Raw genomic sequence first — 21,086 nt, 5'->3', positions numbered from 1 at the left:
AGCTTTGCAGTCTATGACTCCATATGAAGCATGGTATGATATATCTTGGAGTATTTTTGGACTTGATGTGTTCAAAGTTTGCGAATGGGATTCTTGGACGTAGTGTGGTCTATAGTTAAAATTTTCTAAAAGGCAACCGATGCTCAAGATGGCATCCTTCTAAGGTACAAAGTTGAGGGTAGAAAATCCGAGGTGTATCTAGTAGTCTGCAAGTGCTGGGGTGTCCATGGTAGCTTCTTCATCGACGTGGTCTCACTTTTTATGTCCACTATGAGGTGCAGAGAGGGTGTTAGAGTTTTGGCATTTCAAGTGAACTATCCAAAGTGATCCCATTATTTATTTTGGCTTTTAGGTATTTATTTTACTTATTTGTCAACGTCTAGGTAGGGAAATTTATTGAGGTGGGTATATATGTGATCCCTTGCCCCCATTGTACATTGTATCAATTCATTGCCAAGGTTGGTTGGTTCAGCTGTATCTCTCTCTTTCGTGTATTCTCCCCATTGCTCTACACTTCCTCATCGTCGACTTTGAGAGAGGGCCCCCTCAAAAATGGCCAAGTGGTGGGCACATAGGACAAAAGCTGGAAATTTCCCGCGATGCTTAGACTCTAGAAAAGCCTCACATGACCGGGCACAACCACAAAGAAGCCCTCACTCACTAGATCTAGACGGGAAACCCAGGAGATGACCTTGAAAACTCTTAACACCTTGAGCGGCCCTTGAGCGCTTGTCCCTAAGCCCATTGTATATTGTGTGGTGGATAACCACCCAACTATCCTATATATAGGCTTTCCTATATATAGCCCTTGAATTGCAATGGGCGATATACATGGCTCTTGCCCAATTGTATGCAGCTCTTGCCGATCATTAGAAATAGAATTGCAGATGCTCCCTTTTGTGGGTGCCGGTATGTGTTTGTAAAAGAAAAAAAATTCCACTTACCAGAACATGGAATAAATCTAGAACTGACACAAAAAGCTTTTTTGAAATGCGTACAACAGTTGCTTATGTTTCTTTGAGTGGCTTGTCAGTTCGGTACCACAATGACAGTAAACATGTTGCATGACAGAATCCACTTCCATACTTTGCGAGGTTTCCAAGGGCCGATGTTTTGGTTTCAAGTGATCAAGTTGCAAGTTCTGTAGATGATGACCAACTGGAAGTATGGGAACAAGGTAATTACAAAATTTCTTAATAGTATACATATCAATTTTATCATATGTTTCCAAGTCTGTTGTCATGTGCAAGGAATTCCGCTGCGATTGAAAGTCTACAAATGATAAATGGAGTGAACTGACTGCTTTCCAAATTCAGTTTTGAAACCCTGGAGCTTTTTGACTCAATTTGTTTTATATAGTGAAGGCTACCTTGTCTTAAAATAAAGAAATGTCCCTTTACTTTTACACTTTGGGCCAGGTTTTACTCATTTTCTGGTCCATGTCTTTTGAATGTAATTTTTAATTGGGTATTCTTTCAAACTTAAAATTCTTGAGTCGTAACCTCTTTTGATCTGAAATTAATGCTCCTCGCAGCTCTATGTTGCCTATGAAGCTCACTCTTGTGCCCTATGTTGTTGTACTTTTGGGTAAATGATTTTGCGTTTTTTTGCAACAAACAAAGGCTGTATATCATTGGAATCCCATAGGTGCGCTGTAATTGTGTAATTCATTACACCCTATGGTACTACAAGGATGACAGATATATGAGACAAAATGTGACCCTGCCATCAATACGGATGATAGGATGAGTGTTTAGAGGAGAGTAATTCTGGTCTATACATCCTTGGTGATGCTGAAAATAAGAATATGATTGTCACCTTCTTTTACCTTCCCTAGAGCTCTAACACCTTGTTATTCACAATAAGTCTACGCTATATAATCTTTTATAGTAGCCTGGGTCCTTCCACGAAGATTATAAATGCCACTAGAAAGCATGGTATTGGGGCCTTGTGAACTTCGGATGCATTTTTACAAAGCATAGAAAAGAGGAGCAGCTGTGAAATTCGAGGAGTGTTGTCTTTTTGGGCCCTTTTATTTGTTATGTCTCCTGTCTTGTCACAAAGCTCCACTCCATCTCCATGTTTCTTTTCTCGGTGAGAGTAGATAATGGTATGCAATGTGCATAGATGACACAATGGTTCAGTACACATGGTCTGTATATAGAACGGCTCTAGCCTTTTCAGCTTGACTCAGACTCACCATTTATATTCTTTTCACATAGTGAGAGGAGCTGGACCCTCAGACAGGATCTGTGGCAGCTATAGTATATACATCCGAGAGATATGGATTACACCTTTTCCATCGAAGATGAAGTATTTAAGAGAGCACTTGATGACTATTCTAAAGGATGGCTTCCTCTAGTGGCCACGATACATCATACATGGGGCAATTGTATGCCATGTAGTGATAGAGTGGCGATTGGACAGCTCAGGGTCGCATATCACAAGACTAGAGATTCAGGTTGGGCGAGCAGCAGAGTTAGGTGCAGTGGAAGTGTTGTTGGTGATAGCTCAAAATGAGTGCTCTGCACGTACACAAGGCTCCTCTTATTAATGAGGTGGGCAAAGAAAGAGAGAGAGAGAGAGAGAGAGAGAGAGAGAGAGAGAGAGAGAGAGATGAAATGAAATGTCACATTAACGTCTTCAAAAGGCCAAAGTGACCTATGAAACCAAAAAGTTACAATGTGGTGGATCTGATACATAGTCTGAGTAACAAAATAAAAAATACTATGGAATCCTAAGCTGTTAGATAGGAACTAGGCAGCTAGCTGGGATTGTGTAGGATATGAATGTGTGTGTGTGTGTGTTTTGGGGGGGGGGGGGGCGAAGCAAATGGGGAGCTAATACAACACAATGTGGGTGTATCCTCAGAAAGAGCTAAATCACAGGAGATCCAGCATCGGTTGCTGGCGGATCTCATCAATCTCCTCCATGGTCAGTAGTCTGATCAGGCATCGTGCATGTCGGGCGAGAGTTGTCACGTGCACATCTAACCCTATGTGCATGTGGACAAGCTATCCCAGTTCTAGGGTTCAGGTTAGCCTAGGAAGTGTTCTGGCACCCTTGTAAGCGTGTGTGCAGGCTGTGCATGTCCTGGCACTTAGAATAGTTGCATACCCTCTGATTGCACACGATAGGATCATTAGCATGACATTCAGTACCCATTGTGAGCATTTTCCAGAGCATAGAACCCTTTTTTGCGAAAGTACACATTTCTCACTTATTTATTAATAAGTGACTTTTGTTGGAAATGTAGGTAGGGCAAATTGCTAAGGAATTGTAAAAGAAACCCAGTGGGCACTCAATAGAAGCAGAAAATAGAAGATAGGCTCAATGCACAAGTGCAAAGTGTAACCGGACAGTTTTTGCCCAATGTTTTCTCAGCAGATCAGCCTAGCGTTTGCAGATTCAGCAAGTTCTGCCACTGTTTTCAGCTTTCAGTCCCTTGGCCTCGCGAGAACCCGCTCTCACCCGGTTGCAGATCCTTGCCGGTTTTCCTGTCAAGACCCAGATCAGCCTAGCGTTTTCAGAATTCAGCAGATCAGCCAAGCGTTATTAGAATTCAGCAAATTAGCCTAGGGTTTTCAGATTTCAGCCAGATCAGCCAACGTTTTTGCATTTCAGCGCTAGTTGTTGGAATTAGGGTTGCAGAAAAACACACACAACTTGGAGAAGACGAAAGGAAGCTCAAGGCACACAACAGAGATTGCATTACTTAGTGTGCAATGGAAAGATAGATAGCCCTAGAATGATGGACGTATATACAATGCACGGGGTCTTAGTGAGGGAAAAAAAATTCCTTGGCGGTCCTAAGTGTGTTCACACACATCAGTACCACATGTATATGGTAACAAATCCCCCCTGGAGTGATGCGGTGAACGAGAGTTGGCACATAGAGTAAAGGGAAGTGCCATGCCTTAAGGACATGATCAGTCCACAACGGGGAGTAAAGCCCAAAGCTTTGCGGAAAGCTTCGAACTTCTCACGAGACAATGCCTTTGTGAAAAGATCTACAAGGTTGTCTTGTGTTGGAACATAAGAGCCTCTCCCTGACATAGTGGTAATACACCTCAATGTGCTTTGTGCGAGCATGAAAAACTGGGTTCCTTGCAACTGCCAATGCGCTCTGATTGTTAGTGTAGATAGTGTTGGCAGTGTCCTGTCCAACACCCAAATCAGCCATAAGGCGTTTGAGCCATACACACTCAACCGTAGTTGTGAAGATTGCCCTGTACTCAGCCTCATAACTAGAAGTGGCCACAGTAGGTTGCTTCTTGCTCAACCATGATATGCATGAACTGTCAAGCATGAAACAAAAACCACTTGTGAACACTTGCGTGTCAAAACAACCAGCCCAATTTGAGTTCGAAAAAGGATGTAAGTCTGGCAGCAATGATCCCCCCTTGGGATAAAACAAGTCAAGATGTAAAGTGTCACTCAAGTAGTGGAAAATCCTCTTGACAGCTTGCCAATACTTAGACCGTGGGCTATGCATAAATCTGTTGACCTGTGAGACTGCAAACTGAATATCCGGCCTCGTGTTGCATACATAAATGAGGCAGCAAACAGCAGCTTGGTAAAGAGTGACATCAACAGGATCACCAGCATCATGAATACTCAATTTCAAACATGTTTCTATTGGAGTGGCAATAGGTTTTCAATCCTCAAGTCCAAACTTACATAGCAATGTCTCTATGTAACTTTTCTGACCACAAGGCAATACCACCATCATACTACTTAAACTGTATACCCAAGTAATGATGCAACAGCCCCTAATCTTTCATCTTGAAAGTAGCATTCAAATCAGCCTTAAATTCAACAATATGTCTCTCATTTGGTCCAGTGATCAGCAAATCATCTACATAGAGAACCACAATGAGAAGTACATCACCCCCACGCTTTACATACAATGTGCTTTCTGTTGGACTGTTACAAAAGCCTGGTTTGACCAAATGAGTGTCAGCCTTCTCATACCAAGCACGAGAAGATTGCTTCAACCCATACAAAGCTTTCTTACATTTGCACACTTTATCCTCTTGTCCTTTCTTGACAAAACCGCGAGGCTGCGTTACATAAACTTCCTCAAATATGTCACAATTCAAGAAAGCAGTAACAATGTCTGACTGATGTACATTTCAACCAAAATGAGTTGCCAATGCACATAGAAAACGCACAGTAGTCATACGACAAGTGGGAGCAAAAGTCTCTTCATAATCTATGCCTTTTTTGCTATGCATAACCTTTTGCAACAAGTCGAGCCTTATAGCGATCAATCTCACCATCCGGCTTGCGTTTTAACTTGTAAACCCACTTCGTACCAATGGCCTTTTTGCCGGGAGGTAAATCACATAAAGTCCATGTGTCAGTTTCTATAAGTGCATCATATTCTAATTGCATGGCAGCCATCCAATTTTCTGAATTTTGTGCTTCATCAAAAGAGAGAGGTTCCTCAACATTATGTAAGCTAGACACAGCCAAAGCATAACAATCTGATGCATAAGATGCATAGCAAGAACCTAAACGAGTACGACTAGACAAAGGTGCATCCAATTTATTGTCATGCAAAGTATGCACCAGCCATTTAGTCATACCTCTAGCCTACTCATTCTCAACCCTTTCCTCATCAAGTACATCATGTACATCTGCATTAGTAATAGGCTGATCTGTAACATTTTCAAAAACCCCCGTAGGCTGTACATTTGCCTCATTGGAATTTACATTCGAACTTCCATCACTGAAAAGAGGCAACAAAGTGTCATAAATGTCCTGTGAGCTTACATTATTGTCTCTAGTACATGGCAGCAAGGGCTGAACAGAATCTTCCACAAACACAACATCTTGTGAGACCAAGATGCGGATGATACTACCTGTAACCTTTGCTTTCACTTTCAGCACTATAACCAACAAAAATACGATTTATCATCCGATTTCTTGTGCTGTATTTGTGGCACCAAAGCATATGCCAAATAACCAAAAACACGCATGTGCTCAATAGAAGGCTTTCTATCATGCCATGCTTCATATGGAGTAATAGACTGCAAAGCTTTCGTAGGACACCTGTTTAGTACATAAGTTGCACACATGATAGCCTCAAGCCAAAACGAATGTGGCAAAGCTTAACTTTTCCATACATCGTGCCATTTTCGTAAGTGACCTGTTTTTCCTCTCAGCAACACCATTTTGCTGAGGCGTATAAGGCACTGTATATTGGTGTTTTATCCCACGACTAGCCAGAAATGCATTAAATTCATGAGACATATACTCCCCCCCTCGATCGGAACGGAGGGTACCCATAGTACATTTCGAGACATTTTCAGCCATAGCCAGCAATTGTTTGAAGCACATAAAAACTTCTAACTTCGCTTTAAGCGGCTATACCCATGCATGCCTGGAGTAATCATCAATCAAAGTCACAAAGTAAAGGTAATCGCCCAAGGATGGAGTTTGTGTGGGCCCACAAACATCACTATGTACAAGCTGCAACCTGCATGTGGCCCTAACTGAACTTTCCTTTGGAAACATCGAACGCTGCATCTTACCCTGAATACAACCTTTACAAACATGTTTGATAGGTGCTTCAAGAGGCGGCAAAGAAGCAACCATATCAGATTCCTGCAAACGCAGCAAACTGACAATTTAGATGCCCAAACGTGCATACCAAAGTTTTGCATCTGAAATAGCCTTCGAGTCCACAACTGCATTTGCAAAATTCTACCCACACTTGTCATACAAAGTGAGCTTATACAGCCCACAGCATAAAATGTCAAATGCAACAATTTAATCACCAAAACTGAGATCATGTATTGTATATTTGTCATCCACAAATCTGACTACAAGTCCAAGTCTAGCAAGTGCAGATACAGACAAAAGATTCTTCCTGATCCCCGGTATATACAATGCATCAACAAGTGTGAAAGAACTGTCATTTGCAACAGTAAGCACAATCTTTCCAACTCCCGGAACCGGATAAGAGGCATTGTTGGCACAAGTAATTGAATTCCCATGAGGGATAGTAGACTCAAGAGAGGTGAACAAATCACGATGTGAGGTAATGTGCTTTGTAGCACCATTGTCAAAATACCACACATGTAAAAATCTGTAGCAACTGACATGCATACATCATGGACATCACTAAAAGCCCATTCTGCATCAACATCGGCATCACAGTCTCCTTTCACAGAAGACTTAACAATAGCTGCATTTTGTAGTGGAACCAACCTCTTTCTTCTTAGCCTCTTTGGCCTTCAACTTAGGACACTGCTTGATTAAGTGATCAGTAGCTTTACAGTAATGGCAACGCATCTTCTTTTTGCCCTTATCACTACAATTTCCAGATGAATTGCTGCCAACAGAAGCATTAGGAACATGTGATTTTCCACTCGAAAAAGAACCATGAGAAGTGGCTGCATTGCTGTTACCACCTTTTCTTTGAGCAACAATAAAAGCCTGTTCAATTGTACGTTGTCTAGTCCTGTTTTTTCTGGAAAGTGACTCTTGCAACAGCAATGTGCACAATGCATCAAACTTGACAACTTCAGGATTTCCTTGGGTCATAAGTCTCCAAGTACTAGCAAAAGTCTGGTAAGAATCTGGCAAGGCATCAAGAACAGTCCACACAAGGGATCTGTTTGAAATGACTTCACCCGCAGAAATAAGTTGCTCATTGATATTCTTGACACCAGCAAGGAAAGTGTCCATGTCATCTTCCTCATGCATAATCTTCGACTCCAGCTCTTTACGCAGCAATACAATTTTTGCCTCATTGTGGCTTGCGTAAAGACTAGCCAAAATATCCCGAGCCTGTTTTGCAGATTTCGCTGAACGAATGTGGGGAGTAATAGTGCGCTTCACAGACAATGCGATCAATGCATGAGCATGTGCATCTTTTACATCCTAACGAGCTTGCTGAGTCGTAGGGAAAACAACTAGCAATCCTTGCGCAAGACTTGCAACATCACCTGTATCCTCAGAACCAAGACGTACATCAATGCCCTGCACAATGTTCCAAACGCCCTTCGACACAAGAATATGTTGCATCATATAAACCCACATAGGGTAATTATCCCCATCCAATCTGTTCTGAGCAGCAGACATCTTGAACACATCTGTGTTGTTGTCAGCCATGGTAAATGTTGCACCTGATGTGAAAATTGCCCGAAAAGAGGAGAAATAAAGCGGGAACAACACGTGCTATATACACAAACCGTAGAAGACTGTAAGGGACTTGTTATGCAGAAAACAACATTGACAAAAAATTTGCACAAGATGACGAAATAGCCTGCGTAGTACTACCTGTAGTGAAAACGGAGGCCGAAATGAGCCCGAATCTGAAATCTGAGCAATCTAGGCTCTTTGAGCTTTCCCAGAATATTTGTCGACCTGCGAGCGCTCGCCAAAGCTCACAGAAATCGGAGAAAGTGAGCAGGCGTGTGCTTGAGCTGCTGGCGACTAAGCCGGGGAGGACGCAACCTGCTCTGATACCAATTGTTGGAATTAGGGTTGCACACACAACTTGGAGAAGATGAAGGAAGCTCAAGGCACACAACGGAGAGTGTATTACTTAGTGTGCAATGGAAAGATCGATAGCCCTAGAATGATGGGCCTATATACAATGCACGGGGAAAAAACCTCCTAATGAGGGAAAAAATGCCCCGGCGGTCCTAAGTGTGTTCACACACATCACTACCACATGTATATGGTAACACTAGTCCGGCGAAGCAGTTGCAGATTCAGGCCGCGGTACCGCCACAGCAGCAGATCCCCAACAAAGCATCTAGCGTTTAGTTTTCAGTCTCAATGCCGTCGTCGTCGACACCATCGTCGTCGTCGACCTTCGTCATCGTTATCGCAAATCCCTATCTTGATGACGACACCTTCTCCATCGTCATCGCAGATCCCTATCTTGACGACGACACCTTCGCCATCGTTATCGCAGATCCCTATCTTGACGTTGACACCTTTGTCGCCATCGTCGCAGATCCCGGACTTGATGACGACACCATCGTTGTCATCATCATAGTCTCCATCGTCGTCGTCGACATTGTCATCATCAAGTTCACAGCATCTAGACCATTTTACTAGATTTGTGCAATCTATAGCATAGACCTCTCTCGCCATAGAGAGGGGGGCCCTTGGAGGGGGGTTTGAGAACCGTCTGGTGTCGACTTCTTCTCTCTCTCTCTCTCTCTCTCTCTCTCTCTCTCTCTCTCTCTCTCTCTCTCTCTCTCTCTCTCTCTCTCTCTCTCTCTCTCATTCTAAGCACTTTCATTCACAGTAGCATTCACTTTGTATGTCATCATTGCACTTGCACTCTCTCTAAGAAGAACGGAAGGCTCTCCCTTCTATAGGTAAAAGGAACCCTTGAGCAAAGTTCGGAGCACTATCAACATTCACTTCCGCTGCACCTTACAATAGTGATCCGAATCCTCAGAGAGAGAGAGAGAGAGAGAGAGAGAGAGAGAGAGAGAATAGAATTGTGCGTGAAGGTTCTGTGAGTGAGAGAGAGACCAGATGGGGTCCTAAACCCCCCTCCAAGGGCTCTCCACTCTATTGCTAGAGTGGTATTTGCTTTAGATTGCACAAATGTTGATACAAGGTTCTAGATGCTGATATGCTGATGGGATCATGCACTAATTTGATACTAACGGTACAGAAGAGGCTAAAGGCTGAAATCTGAAAACGCTAAGGGATCTTGGCTTGGATCTGCAAACTCTGACGAGGGTATGGGCTGAAAACTGAAAAATGCTAATGCTTCTAAGGGCTGAAATCTGCAAGGGGCTGATCTGCTGCAGAGACGCAAATGCTGATAGTTGATCTACAAAACGTTGATGTTGCAGAGGCTTGAAAATGCTGAGGAGATAGCGCTAATCAGAAATCTCCTAATGGCAAGGGGTGAAGTGTAGGATCTGCAAATGCTAGAGGGATGTTGATGAAAACACTAGATAGATGCTGATGGTGCTGAGTGTTGGTTGCCCATGCGGATTGGGTACTGAATTGATGGCTGATGTTGAGCCAAGGGGTCACCTTTATAGCTCTAGAAGTGTGGGGTCGAGCAGTAGCAAGAATATACTTATTACTAAGAGATGCTTCACATGCTCTAAAATTACGTAGGCTCATTCTAAACTAATATCCTAATTGTGAACACTCCCTAGTACCTACACCTAGCAAACACTGGTTGGCAGATGTTCCTGTGCAATTAGAGGGTATGCAACTAACTAAAGTGCCTAGACATGCACGTTCTGCGAACAAGCTCACAAAGGTGCTAGAACACTTCCTTGGCTGTTCTTAACCCTAGAAGTAGGAGCTTATCCACTTGCACATAGGGTTAGATGTGTATGTGACTTCCCGCCCCCCCCCTCCCCCCCCTTTAAGGTGAGGTCCTGGTACCGAGCTGCATGGCTTCCTTATAGTCCTCCAACAACTTCAGATAATCTGCGAAGAAATCTTGATCGACCCAAGCTGTTCCGTTGGTTCCTCAATCCTTGAACTCCAAAAAGTATTGCTTCTTGGAACCGTGCCGAGCGCGTTGCAGTAAAATTTGCTCCGGCTCCTTCTACGATCTCGGGTTCATCCTTTTCAAGAATCTCCCTCGGGGGATTTTTCTGAAACAACTTCAATCAAGAAACATGGAAAACGTTGTGCATTGACCATGAATCAGGTAACTGTAATTTCATAGATACATCATTTATTTTTTTAATGACTGGAAATGGACCATACATCCTAAAAGACGACTTCGGACCCTTCTTTCCTATTTGCTTAGCCTTTTCTTCATGCTTCTAAGATACACGCAATCCCCTTCCTTGATAGTAATATCCTAACGATGCTTGTTAGCTTGCCTTGAATAAGATTCTTCAGCCTTGCTTTGCCGTAGATTCACACTCTCAATAACCTCTTGCAAGGATTGACTCTCAACATTGGCATCAAGCAATTGGCTGACTGATCTAGTGAACAAAGATTGGAACGAACGGCCAAATGTTGCCTCATATGGAATTCTACCAATGGCAGTCATGCAAAATTGCTTGTACTAGTGGGAGATATTGTTCCCAATGAGAGTTGATCATGCACATATGACTTCAAAACATCAAATGCTAAATAATTGTAAATCTCAGTTTGATTATCTGACTATGGATGAAATGTAAATGAAAATTTTAACTTAGTGCCAAAACTTTTAAAAAGTGCTTGTTAAAAATGTTATGTAAACTTAACATCTCTATGTGAAACAATCAACTTTGTCAAACCACAAAGGGGATACCAATGCTTAATGAACAAACCTGGTACACCTTGTGCTGTGTCTGTGACCTTACAAGGAATAAGCATGCAAAACTTGCTAAAATGATCAACAATGGTTAGACATTTTGTATTCCTTGAATGCAAACTAGGAGGAAGATTAGTCACAAAATCCATAGCAATGTCCTGAAACGAGCCTTCCGGAATAGGCAATGACATCAAAAGACCTTGTTGCTTACCCCGAGAGGCTTTAACTTTTCGACAAATTGAACAACGTGTGCATATCTAAAAGTATCTTTTTGCATTTTATGCCAATACAAGAATCTTTCCTCTTTTTCTAAAGTGGTACCGAGAGGCATCATGCGCATCGTGCAATATGGCTTCCGTGACACACAAAGATGGTGACGAAAATACAAGAGACCATGACGAATGAGATAGTCGTTGGGCCCTTGTGCAGCAAGAGCGTGCAACCATTGCTTACCGAATTCAGAATCCGCATACTGATTTTTGGAGTCTGCAGACCTGGTCTCAAGGGGCAAGATCTATTTTTTGCAAGGTAACGCATCTGCAATTGAATTAGCTTTACCTAGAACATGTTCAATCAAACCACCAAATTGCTCAAAAACTGTGACCACCTAGGTAGCTTGACGGTCACTCCAATGTGCACCAGGCATAGATTGCAGGGCTTGACGATCAGTACAAACCACAAACTCTCTACTATATAAAAAATGTTTCCAATGCTTTAGAGAATGAGTGATAAAGAGAAGTTCCTTATCGAACACTCAGTAATTCTTATTTGCACTATTCAACTTTCTACCGACAAATGCAACTAGATGGCTATGCTGTTGAAGCACGTCTTCTATGGCGGCGTTGGGTTCATTCGTCCATACCTCAGAGGGATCATCCTAAGAAGCAAGGATCAGACATGGAGTTTCAATCACCACAATTTGAAAAGCCTCGACGGCTACGTCGAACAATACAATGCACTAACGGTGTGTCTTAACACCTTTCAAAACATGAGGGATTAGTGGCAAAGAAGAAATGTTTTACTCACCACGAAGGACCACAGGAGCGGCACCCCCTAGAGAGAGTGAGCGTATTATCTTTCCAATTGACTTGTGGATCAAACTCACAAAACCGCTTAATTCTAAAATCATATCACATCCAGCTAGAGTAGAAACAACAAACTTGCACCGGGAAGGTACTTGTTGAAGAGAGACTTGCACATTAGGACATTCACATGCGTGATGGAAGAGTCTATGCCAAGAGCGAATCCAAAGACCGCAACGGGAGTCGCTAGAATAGCCTCTAAACGTTCACTAATCACATCATGCATACTGTCAGAATCAAACAAGATCACAATGGTTGACCATACCACTTAACAAGAGACTCATCAGGATCATCAGAAACTTGGGACGCACTACTTTGCTCATGCATGACACTAACAGAAGATGTGGGTTCTTTCTTAGGTGATTCCTTAGGACAATCTGTTTTCATGTGACTAGTGTGACACTTCAAACATCTTCTGTCTTTTTCATAGCAGCTTCTAGCAACTTAAGTTGAAAGGACCCATTGTTGATCTTTTCAAAAATCTGGGAGGGCCCATAGTATCCCATACTTAGCTTGGGGAAAATCCTATTCTTACCCTTCTTCTTTCTAAGGTTTGCCTTCTCAAATCTAAGAAGCAATTCTTTCTTCAAGACTTAACCATTCTCCAACTATTCCTTTAGCAAATATTTCATCAAGAGTCAACACACGGGTTGCTTGAGTTTTAGCCTTTCCTTTATTATCATTGTTAGGTGAAGAATTATGAGCTTTAGGTTTAATGGAAGATTGAGAAGAAGAAGAGTTATCGTTATTCTTACCATTGTTCTCACCATTTTGTAGATTCTTTTGGTTCAACAAGGTATTGAAAGGTGACTTGTTTTTCTCCTTAGGCTTACCTTTGTTGTGCTTCATTTTTTGCTCTAGTGCGATCTGGACGGCGTCATTGTAGTCAGTAGGGCATAGGACTTTCACATCGTATTTCATGTACTCGTCCAAACCAAAAAGAAAATTTTCCTTGCGATCCTTGTCTGACTTATACAATTGAACTCCAATCTGTTAAATATAATTAGATTAAGAGATAACAAGAGTCCCATTTTGCTTGAGATCTCGCCAATCTTCTTTCAACCGATCAAGATATTGCGGTGGCATAAAAAGCTCCTTGAGCCCAGCTTGGAAGTTGACCCAACTGTAAGACTGGCTCGCCATTGTCGGCACACTCAAGATGCTCGGCCATTTATGCCTCTTGTGAGGTGGCTTGATACCAATTAATGGCATTACCAAACAAATACATGGCAGCTGTCAAAACTTCACTATTACTGCTTTTCTTGTTAGTAGCAAAGTATGTGTTAAATTCATGCAACCAAGAATGAATTACAACGGCATCGATCTTACCATAGTCGCGTCGATGCTTGTCTGTTGTCTTCTTATGCCTTGCTTGAGACTTCTCAAGAGCATCGCGCACCTTGGTAAAAGCAGTATCTAGATCTAGATCATACTGTTCTACTTCAAAAATCTTATCCTGGGTGCGTAGAATAGGTGGAACCTTCTCAGCACCCTCGATGATCTCAAATGGCCCCTTCCCCGTATGCACTGTGTTGCTGTAGGCAAACTCCACCACGGGCAAATACTTTTTCCACTGAGCCTTTTGATCCAAAATATAGGACTTCAACAAGTCCCAAATCACTGAATTGGCTATCTAAGATTGCCCATCTATCGAGAACTGCAACCACGTGTCAATGTTCTCCCAGATTGCCCTCCAAAACAAACTAGTGAATCGGGGATCTCTGTCTGAAACAATGGACTTAAGCATACCATGTAATCAAAAAAATCTATGAAAAACAGTTTAGCCAAAGGATCGGGCTTAATTGTCGTCTGTCAAAGACTGTGGCGCACTGATCTACCATATCCTCGAAGCTGTGGTGATGAACTATCGAAATAGCCAAAACCAGGCTTACGAGACGGTGCATCCGCCACCACACTCTTCTATCCCTGATCATGCACAATCTGAAAGTAAAATTGTGACCAAGTGTTTGCCCACTACATTTGCTTGTCCGACAGCTTTTTCCAAAAACAAGAAATAGCGCAAACTTTGATGATCGGTGAACACTGCCAAATCGGCTCCAAGTAGAAAGTGTGGCCACTGAGTAAGAGCATGGATGAATGCGAAAAGCTCCTTCTCATAAAGCTGTGCAACCTGTTCTGGTTTTAAAAACGTTCGGCTCTCATAAGCTCAGACTACGACCCCAATGTACCTCAATTTGGCTTTTGCAAGACTACAAAGCCAATACTAGGCCAATCGTCAACTTCTCCTTGAGAATCTTGAAGGTTGCAATCTTAGATGGTCCCCTATGCGAAAGGAACCCCTTTCTGTGTCAAAGCATGTAGAGGAGAAGCAATCTCCACAAATCTTCGAATGAACTGTCGGTAGTAAGATCAAAAACCCAAAAAGCTTCAGACATTCTTCAAATCGGGCCAATCTCTGATGGTCTCCATCTTGGCTGGGTCCATTCTGACAACCTCCGCAGAGACAATGACAGATGTGTCCCAAGAGCATCTGGACGCAGAGTCTGAGTGTGAGCGCCTGCACGCACTCTTGTGCTTTGAACTCAGATTAATACAAAAAGAAATACCGAAAGGGGCACCAGTCTTTAGGGCCAATATCTCTAGGCACGGAACTCCGTCGGGCCAGTGTTGAATCAATTGTATACTGTGAACTGTTTTGAAGTGGTTATTTGGTGTTGTCGCGGTAGATTCTTGACTTGGAGTGTCCAAGTCTGTTACAGTGGTATCAGAGCACGGCCGATTTCTCTTCTACGGAAAATCAGATCCCAAATTTTTTTTCCGCGGCACCTATGGCTTCACGCAAGGATCAGTCGACTCCCTCTGCATCCGGAGATGCGGCAAGGGATCACAACGAAGATTCCGGCAAGGAGTATGGCCCGTCTCGTCCTACTTAGGCGGAGCGTCGAGAGATGGAGCGTCGTCAATTGATCGGCGATGCAACAAGACGATGCTCAATTTTGGGAAGGACCCAAAATTTGCAAAATATATGAGCGAGACTTCTTTTCAGGAAGTGCATGCGCAGTGGCAGAAAACCACACCACCACTCCCAAAACCTGCTCTCAAGAAACCTTTTGCTCACAAGAAATATTCAGAGAAGGAATTAGAAGAGGTGGTTGATGCACGGATTGCTCAGCTTTTTGACGCGCAAAACAAAGCTAGAAAGCATGGCAAAAAGCAGAAGAAAGGCACTGACTTCCCGGGTTATTTGGGTCGTCAGTCGACATTTGAAAAGGCAAAGAAACAGAAGAAGCATGTTCGATTTGAAGAAGCACCCAGTTCTTCTTCTTCTGACAGTTCTTCTAGCTCATCTGACTCGAGCGAAGAAGACCGCAAAGGCAAAAAGCAAAGCAAGAAACAACGCTTCGGAAAGGGCAAGAGAAGTATAAATCTCGCCTAGTGAGTGACAGTTCTACAGAGGACTCGTCTACAGACAGTTCAGACTCTGACGACGACAACTTTTATGCAAAGAAGAAGAATTTTTATAAAGCCAACCAATATGACTTTCTGGCAGATAAAAACAAGAAGGTCCGAGAGTTTAAGGAAGGTGGACAGTCAATTAAATTTGACACGTTTTCGGGATATAGTGATGCTTCGAAGACTTTGTCTTTTGTACAGCAGTTTGACATCGCTTTCGCGGGAGGACGCTACTCAGAGCACTCTTAAGATTCGGAGAGCTGCCTCTTACTTTAAGGGGAACTTGGTGGTCCACGCTTCTTTTAAACAAGACTTTGCCAGTTAAATGGCTGAAATTCAAGAAGCTTTTTATTTCTTCTTGGTTGACTCAAGAGTATGAACGCGATATACGAGCTGCTTGGAACCATCTTTGGATGACCAAGAAAGATACAGTGGACGCTTATTGCGAGAGATTCTGGAGCTCTTTTCTACCCGCCTCTTCATTCAAGAAGATCACGTTCAGAGAATAGATTGAGCGGTTTACCTTGGGTCTACCTACAGAGATCTGAGATCACTGCTTGGAACAGAAGTCAGCTTCTATTCAGGAGTTGATGAGTCATGCAAAACGGGGTTTTGCCATTCACTCTGGCAGTCTAACCTACCCCACCGATGAGGTCATGACACAAAGAGCTGAATAGACTTCTACAAATGAGAGTAGAAAGAGAAAGAGCAACCCAGAAAAGAAGGATGCACGACCCAAGCTTACTCCTCAGGAGAGAGCTCACTTCATCAAGGAAAGGAAGTGCTTTGGATGCGGGGAACCTCGACATATCTCCGCGAAGTGCCCTAAAAAGGCACAGAAAGAACAGAATGACAAGGACGAGGCAAGGCCTGAGAGTTCGAGAGCAGCTGAGGAACGTGGAAGAAAAGGCAAGATGAAAACAGGACTGGTTCCAGATTGCGTGGGTACCGATCCCAGCACGATGGACAAGAGTACAGAACTTTGCCGAGCTTGGGGCAAAGTGAAAGACCAAGAGGCCCTGTTCTTCTTTGATGGAGGAGCCAAGGCCAACTTCATTTCACCGGAATTGGCGGCGCGGCTCAAGATCACTTCCGATTGGATGGGACCACTTGCAGAGGCTCTTCTAGCGGCACGCGGCAGGGACGTAGCCATTACACCTGTCATTGACAAACTTCGGTTGCATTGTTAGGGGTATTTGGGGCATGAGGACTTTTGCATAATGCCTTTGGAAGGTTGTGATGTTCTCTTGGGAATTCCCTGGTACCACAAGAACAAGGCCGCGGTCGACTATCGGGCAAGGAAAGCGACATTGACTACAGAGAAGGGCAGAACCATTGTACTTGACATTAAACCGAAGGGCGAGTCTGTCCCTATTGTATCGGCTTCGGCCATTTCTAAATTAATGAAATCCAGTCTGTTTGTTTACTCGATCTTTATGAAAGAGTTGAGTGATGAGGATAGGAGAAATATGTCTAAACTTGATAAAGAACGCCAAAATTTTCTCCACTCTCACGCCGATTGCTTCTCAGAGGGCCTACCAGGCAAGTTACAACGTGCTCATCCTGAAGATCATACCATTGATCTGATACTTGGAAGCACACCACCGAACCGGCCACCTTACCGTGTGAGCCATTGAGGGAAAAGATTGAATGCCACTGTCCACCTTTTACGGGTCACCGCGGCATCGCTACCACCATGACAGGGGTAGAGAGATACTTCTTTTGGCCGACACTCAAGAAGGATGTGGAAGAGTTTGTGCGTAGTTGCTTGGTATGCTAGAAGGTCAAGTTTGACAGGCATAAAGCACAGGGATTGTTACAGCCTTTGCCCATACCCACCCGCCCAATGGGAAAGTATTGCAATGGATTTTATTTTTGATCTCCCTAGAACACAGAGTGGTCACGATGGTATTTGGACTGTTATTGACAGATTTAGCAAGCAGGCTCATTTCATTCCAATGAAGAAAACAGTCAAGCCGGATCACTTAGCGAGACTGTTTGTGGCCCAGATCTTCAGATTACATGGCATGCGTGAGACGATTGTTTTCGACAGGGATCCCAAATTTACGAGTTTGTTTTGGAAGGCAATTTGGGAGAACATTGGCACGCGGTTGCAGTTCTCGTCATCGTTTCACCCGCAGACTGATGGGCAATCTGAGATTGCAAATTCAATGGTTCTAGATTTATTGAAGTCTTATATCTCGGATCAGAAGGCTCAATGGGAAAAGTACCTACCTTTGGTGGAATTTGCCTACGATAACACGATACACTCTTCGACGGGGAAGGCGCCATTTGAGATTGTTGAAGGTGCTCTGAAGGTTCCACCCTTCCTAAGCACGAAAGATAAGATCTTTGAAGCGGATGAATATACGTGAGATTTGGATACGGCTTTTGCCAAGGTTCGCGAGACTTTGTAGAAGTCTCAAGAACGACAGAAAAAGGCAATGGATCGCCATCGTCGCGATTTGAAATTGAAGCAGGATGATTGGGTGCTCTTACGTTTTGAGAAGGCACGCTTGAGAAAGAAGAATGGAAAGGAGAGGCTTTTTCCAAAGCTTAGTATGCGATACTACGGACCTTTCCAGATCTCTGAAAAGATCAATGATGTCTCCTTCCGACTGAAACTGCCTGACACTTGGAGGATTCACAATGCATTCCATGTGAGTCTCTTGAAACCTTTTAAAGGTGATGTGCCTGATGATGGGGAGCCTGATGAGCAGTCCGAAGTGGAAGAAAACGAGGAGATCCTTGTTCCTGAACAGATTTTGGCACGTAAGGACACAAAGAATAAAGGTAAAGTTTGAAGGTGGTTCTTGGTTAAGTTCAAGAACTATCCTGCATGGGATGCGAAGTGGATGGAGGAGGAGGACCTAGTAGATACTCCTCAGATTGTGAAATTTTACCTCGAAGCTTTTGGTTTAGCATAGTCTACTCCAAATGGAACCCAAAATTAAGCTTGGCCGGAGATCTAGTGCAGTGGGATGCACAAGAGGTGAGGTACTCCGCTCCTTTGTCAACAGATGCCTTGATTTTTGTACTAAAGTCACTGATGTCTCTTTGAGCTTCAGGGATATTGAGAGCTGACAGTATTCTGCTGTATGACTTTATGAAATGGAATTCCTGAATATGAAACTGATTTGTTCTTGACTTGTTTTTTAATGCAGGAGCTGATAGTCGAAATGACTGCAGCATTTTGGTCTAATTGATCTCGAATAGACATGGTTGCAATAGGGGTTGGTCAATCGGGCATCGATGAGATCCCGACTAGATCTAGATGCGATTGCTAGCTACATTGCCGATAAATCACGGTCTGAGGTCCGAATGAATGTTGAAAGTCATGTGATGTCCTGTGATGTCTAGTGATGTCTTGTGATGTAACTGTCGATTGGTACATGTGCTAGATGTGTGTTCCTAGTGCGTCGGTACTAACAGTCAGTGTCTGCTAAGACAGTTTATGGCTTTTTTCTGTTTTGCAAGCGTAATCGAGGGCGATTACAATGCTTTCAAGAGGGGGGTATGTCACAAAGTGATGACGTGGCTGCCCGCTTTGTTGAAACCCTAACCCTAAATGACTGCAGAGATGACACGTGGCTGTTGGCTGCCCATTACACACACACACTCTTGCTGCTGAGAGAGAGTCCCGATCGTTGCAGTGCTGACGTGGCAGGTGCTGTACGGACAGGCCGGAATTTGCGGCGCAATTTACGGGATGCTGACTTGGCAGCAACGTATGGAAAAGCAGGACAGCTTTTTGCCACGCAAGGGAATGAGAGAGAGAGAGAGAGGTCTTTTGCTTTATTTTCCACTAAGCTTTTGCTTTAATTTACAAGCAAGAGAGAGAGAAAGAGCCCTTGCTTTATTTTTAAGGCTTTTAATTTTCAGCTTTTGGGGACAGCTTTTGAAGCTTTTTGGGGCTCTGCTTTTAGCATCCCTTTGTATCTTTAAATACGTGGGTAGGCCACTCACAACTCAGAGCATCTGGACGCAGAGTCTGAGTGTGAGCGCCTGCCCGCACTCTTGTACTTTGAACTCAGATTAATATAAAAAGAAATACCGAAAGGGGCGCCAGTCTTTGGGGCCAATATCTCTAGGCACGGAACTCTGTCGGGCCAGTGTTGAATCAATTGTGAACTCTGAACTTTTTTGAAGTGGTTATTTGGTGCTGTCGTTGTAGATTCTTGACTTGGGAGTGTCCAAGTATGTTACAATATTGGGTAAGAAAAACAGATCTTGCTCTTCTTCCCATACTCCACCAACTGATGTTGCCTCAGTGCCTGGAAAAACGTGTAACAGATGGTGTCTGTGCTCTATCTCACTCTTGGAGAAGACGATGATGTCGTCGAAAAAGGTGCCCACAAATGACGTATACGCTCTGAAAATCCTATCCATCATCCTGTTAAACATGGGTGGAGTATTTAAAAAGCATCACCAAATACTTGTACAAGCCAAGAGACGTCCTAGATGCTATCTTATAGACTTCCCCAGGAACAAATTTGGATCTGATGATAACCACTCGTCAGTTCAATTTCTGCTAAAGCGAGTAGAACCATGAAGTCTGTCTAGTATATCATCGATCCTCGAAATAGGGAATCTGTTCTTGATGGTGATTTGATTGAGAGCTCTAAAGTCAATGCACATTCTCCAAGATCCATCTTTCTTTAGAACTGACAGCATTGGCGAACAATAAGGTGATGTATTGGGCGGAATGAGACCCTTCTCTCGAAGCTCTTTCACTGGGTTCATATATTTCCCGTCTCTCCTTTGATGACCTTGCATCGGGTTCCCTTAGTTCGTTGAAACCCTCGGATGTGCTATCATTTGATTCTGGTACTGCTTCGGAACCCTATGATGATTTGTCATTCGGCTGCTCCGATTCATTCTCTTTATTGGAAGACTCTTGCCCTGATGAGGTGGATATTGTCCTGTCCATAGGATAAGTCAATGAGCCGGCATGCATCCCAAATCGTTGCTTAGCATGACCCATAAGTCTCTGAATAGAGTCAGGCTTCAGGTATAGACAATGCTCTCGAATCTCTTTTTGCAAACCACAACTATTAAACAGTTCAATCTGGTCTCTTAAAGTAATCTTCCGAAACGAAGACGACTTTTCTTGCTTTTTCTCGGCTTCTTCCGCCGTTTCTCATCCTCTCTGAAACTAGAGGACGATGAACTATCAGAACTCTCTGAAGACGAAGAAAAATCTGAGTCATCCTCGAAACGAGCACGCTTCTTGGATCTGCTTGCCACTCAAAACTCGACTTTTGGCCCAAATAACCGGGGAAATCCACCGATTTCCTCTTCTTTTGAGAGTGCTTCAAGTCTTTCATTATCTGGTT

The 21,086-nt window shown here is 43.3% G+C and overlaps 1 protein-coding gene across 2 annotated transcripts in view; it reads left to right on the top strand.

Moving 5' to 3' along the window:
- The window catches only part of XEG113 (xyloglucanase 113), a 70,468-nt gene that overhangs the window by 42,753 nt on the left and 6,629 nt on the right, over positions 1 to 21,086 (top strand). For both annotated transcript variants that reach the window (XM_086509177.1, XM_086509178.1), the window contains exon 4: positions 1,072 to 1,177. In XM_086509177.1, the coding sequence (XP_086365303.1) occupies positions 1,072 to 1,177 (106 nt within the window). The remainder of the gene's footprint in view (positions 1 to 1,071; positions 1,178 to 21,086) is intronic.

Source organism: Adiantum capillus-veneris, chromosome 3, assembly GCF_014529385.1.
Source record: "Adiantum capillus-veneris isolate H3 chromosome 3, ASM1452938v2, whole genome shotgun sequence".
Classification (NCBI taxonomy): domain Eukaryota; kingdom Viridiplantae; phylum Streptophyta; class Polypodiopsida; order Polypodiales; family Pteridaceae; genus Adiantum; species Adiantum capillus-veneris.
Note: the sequence above shows the minus strand (reverse complement) of the source record. Positions and strands in the feature narration are given on the sequence as shown.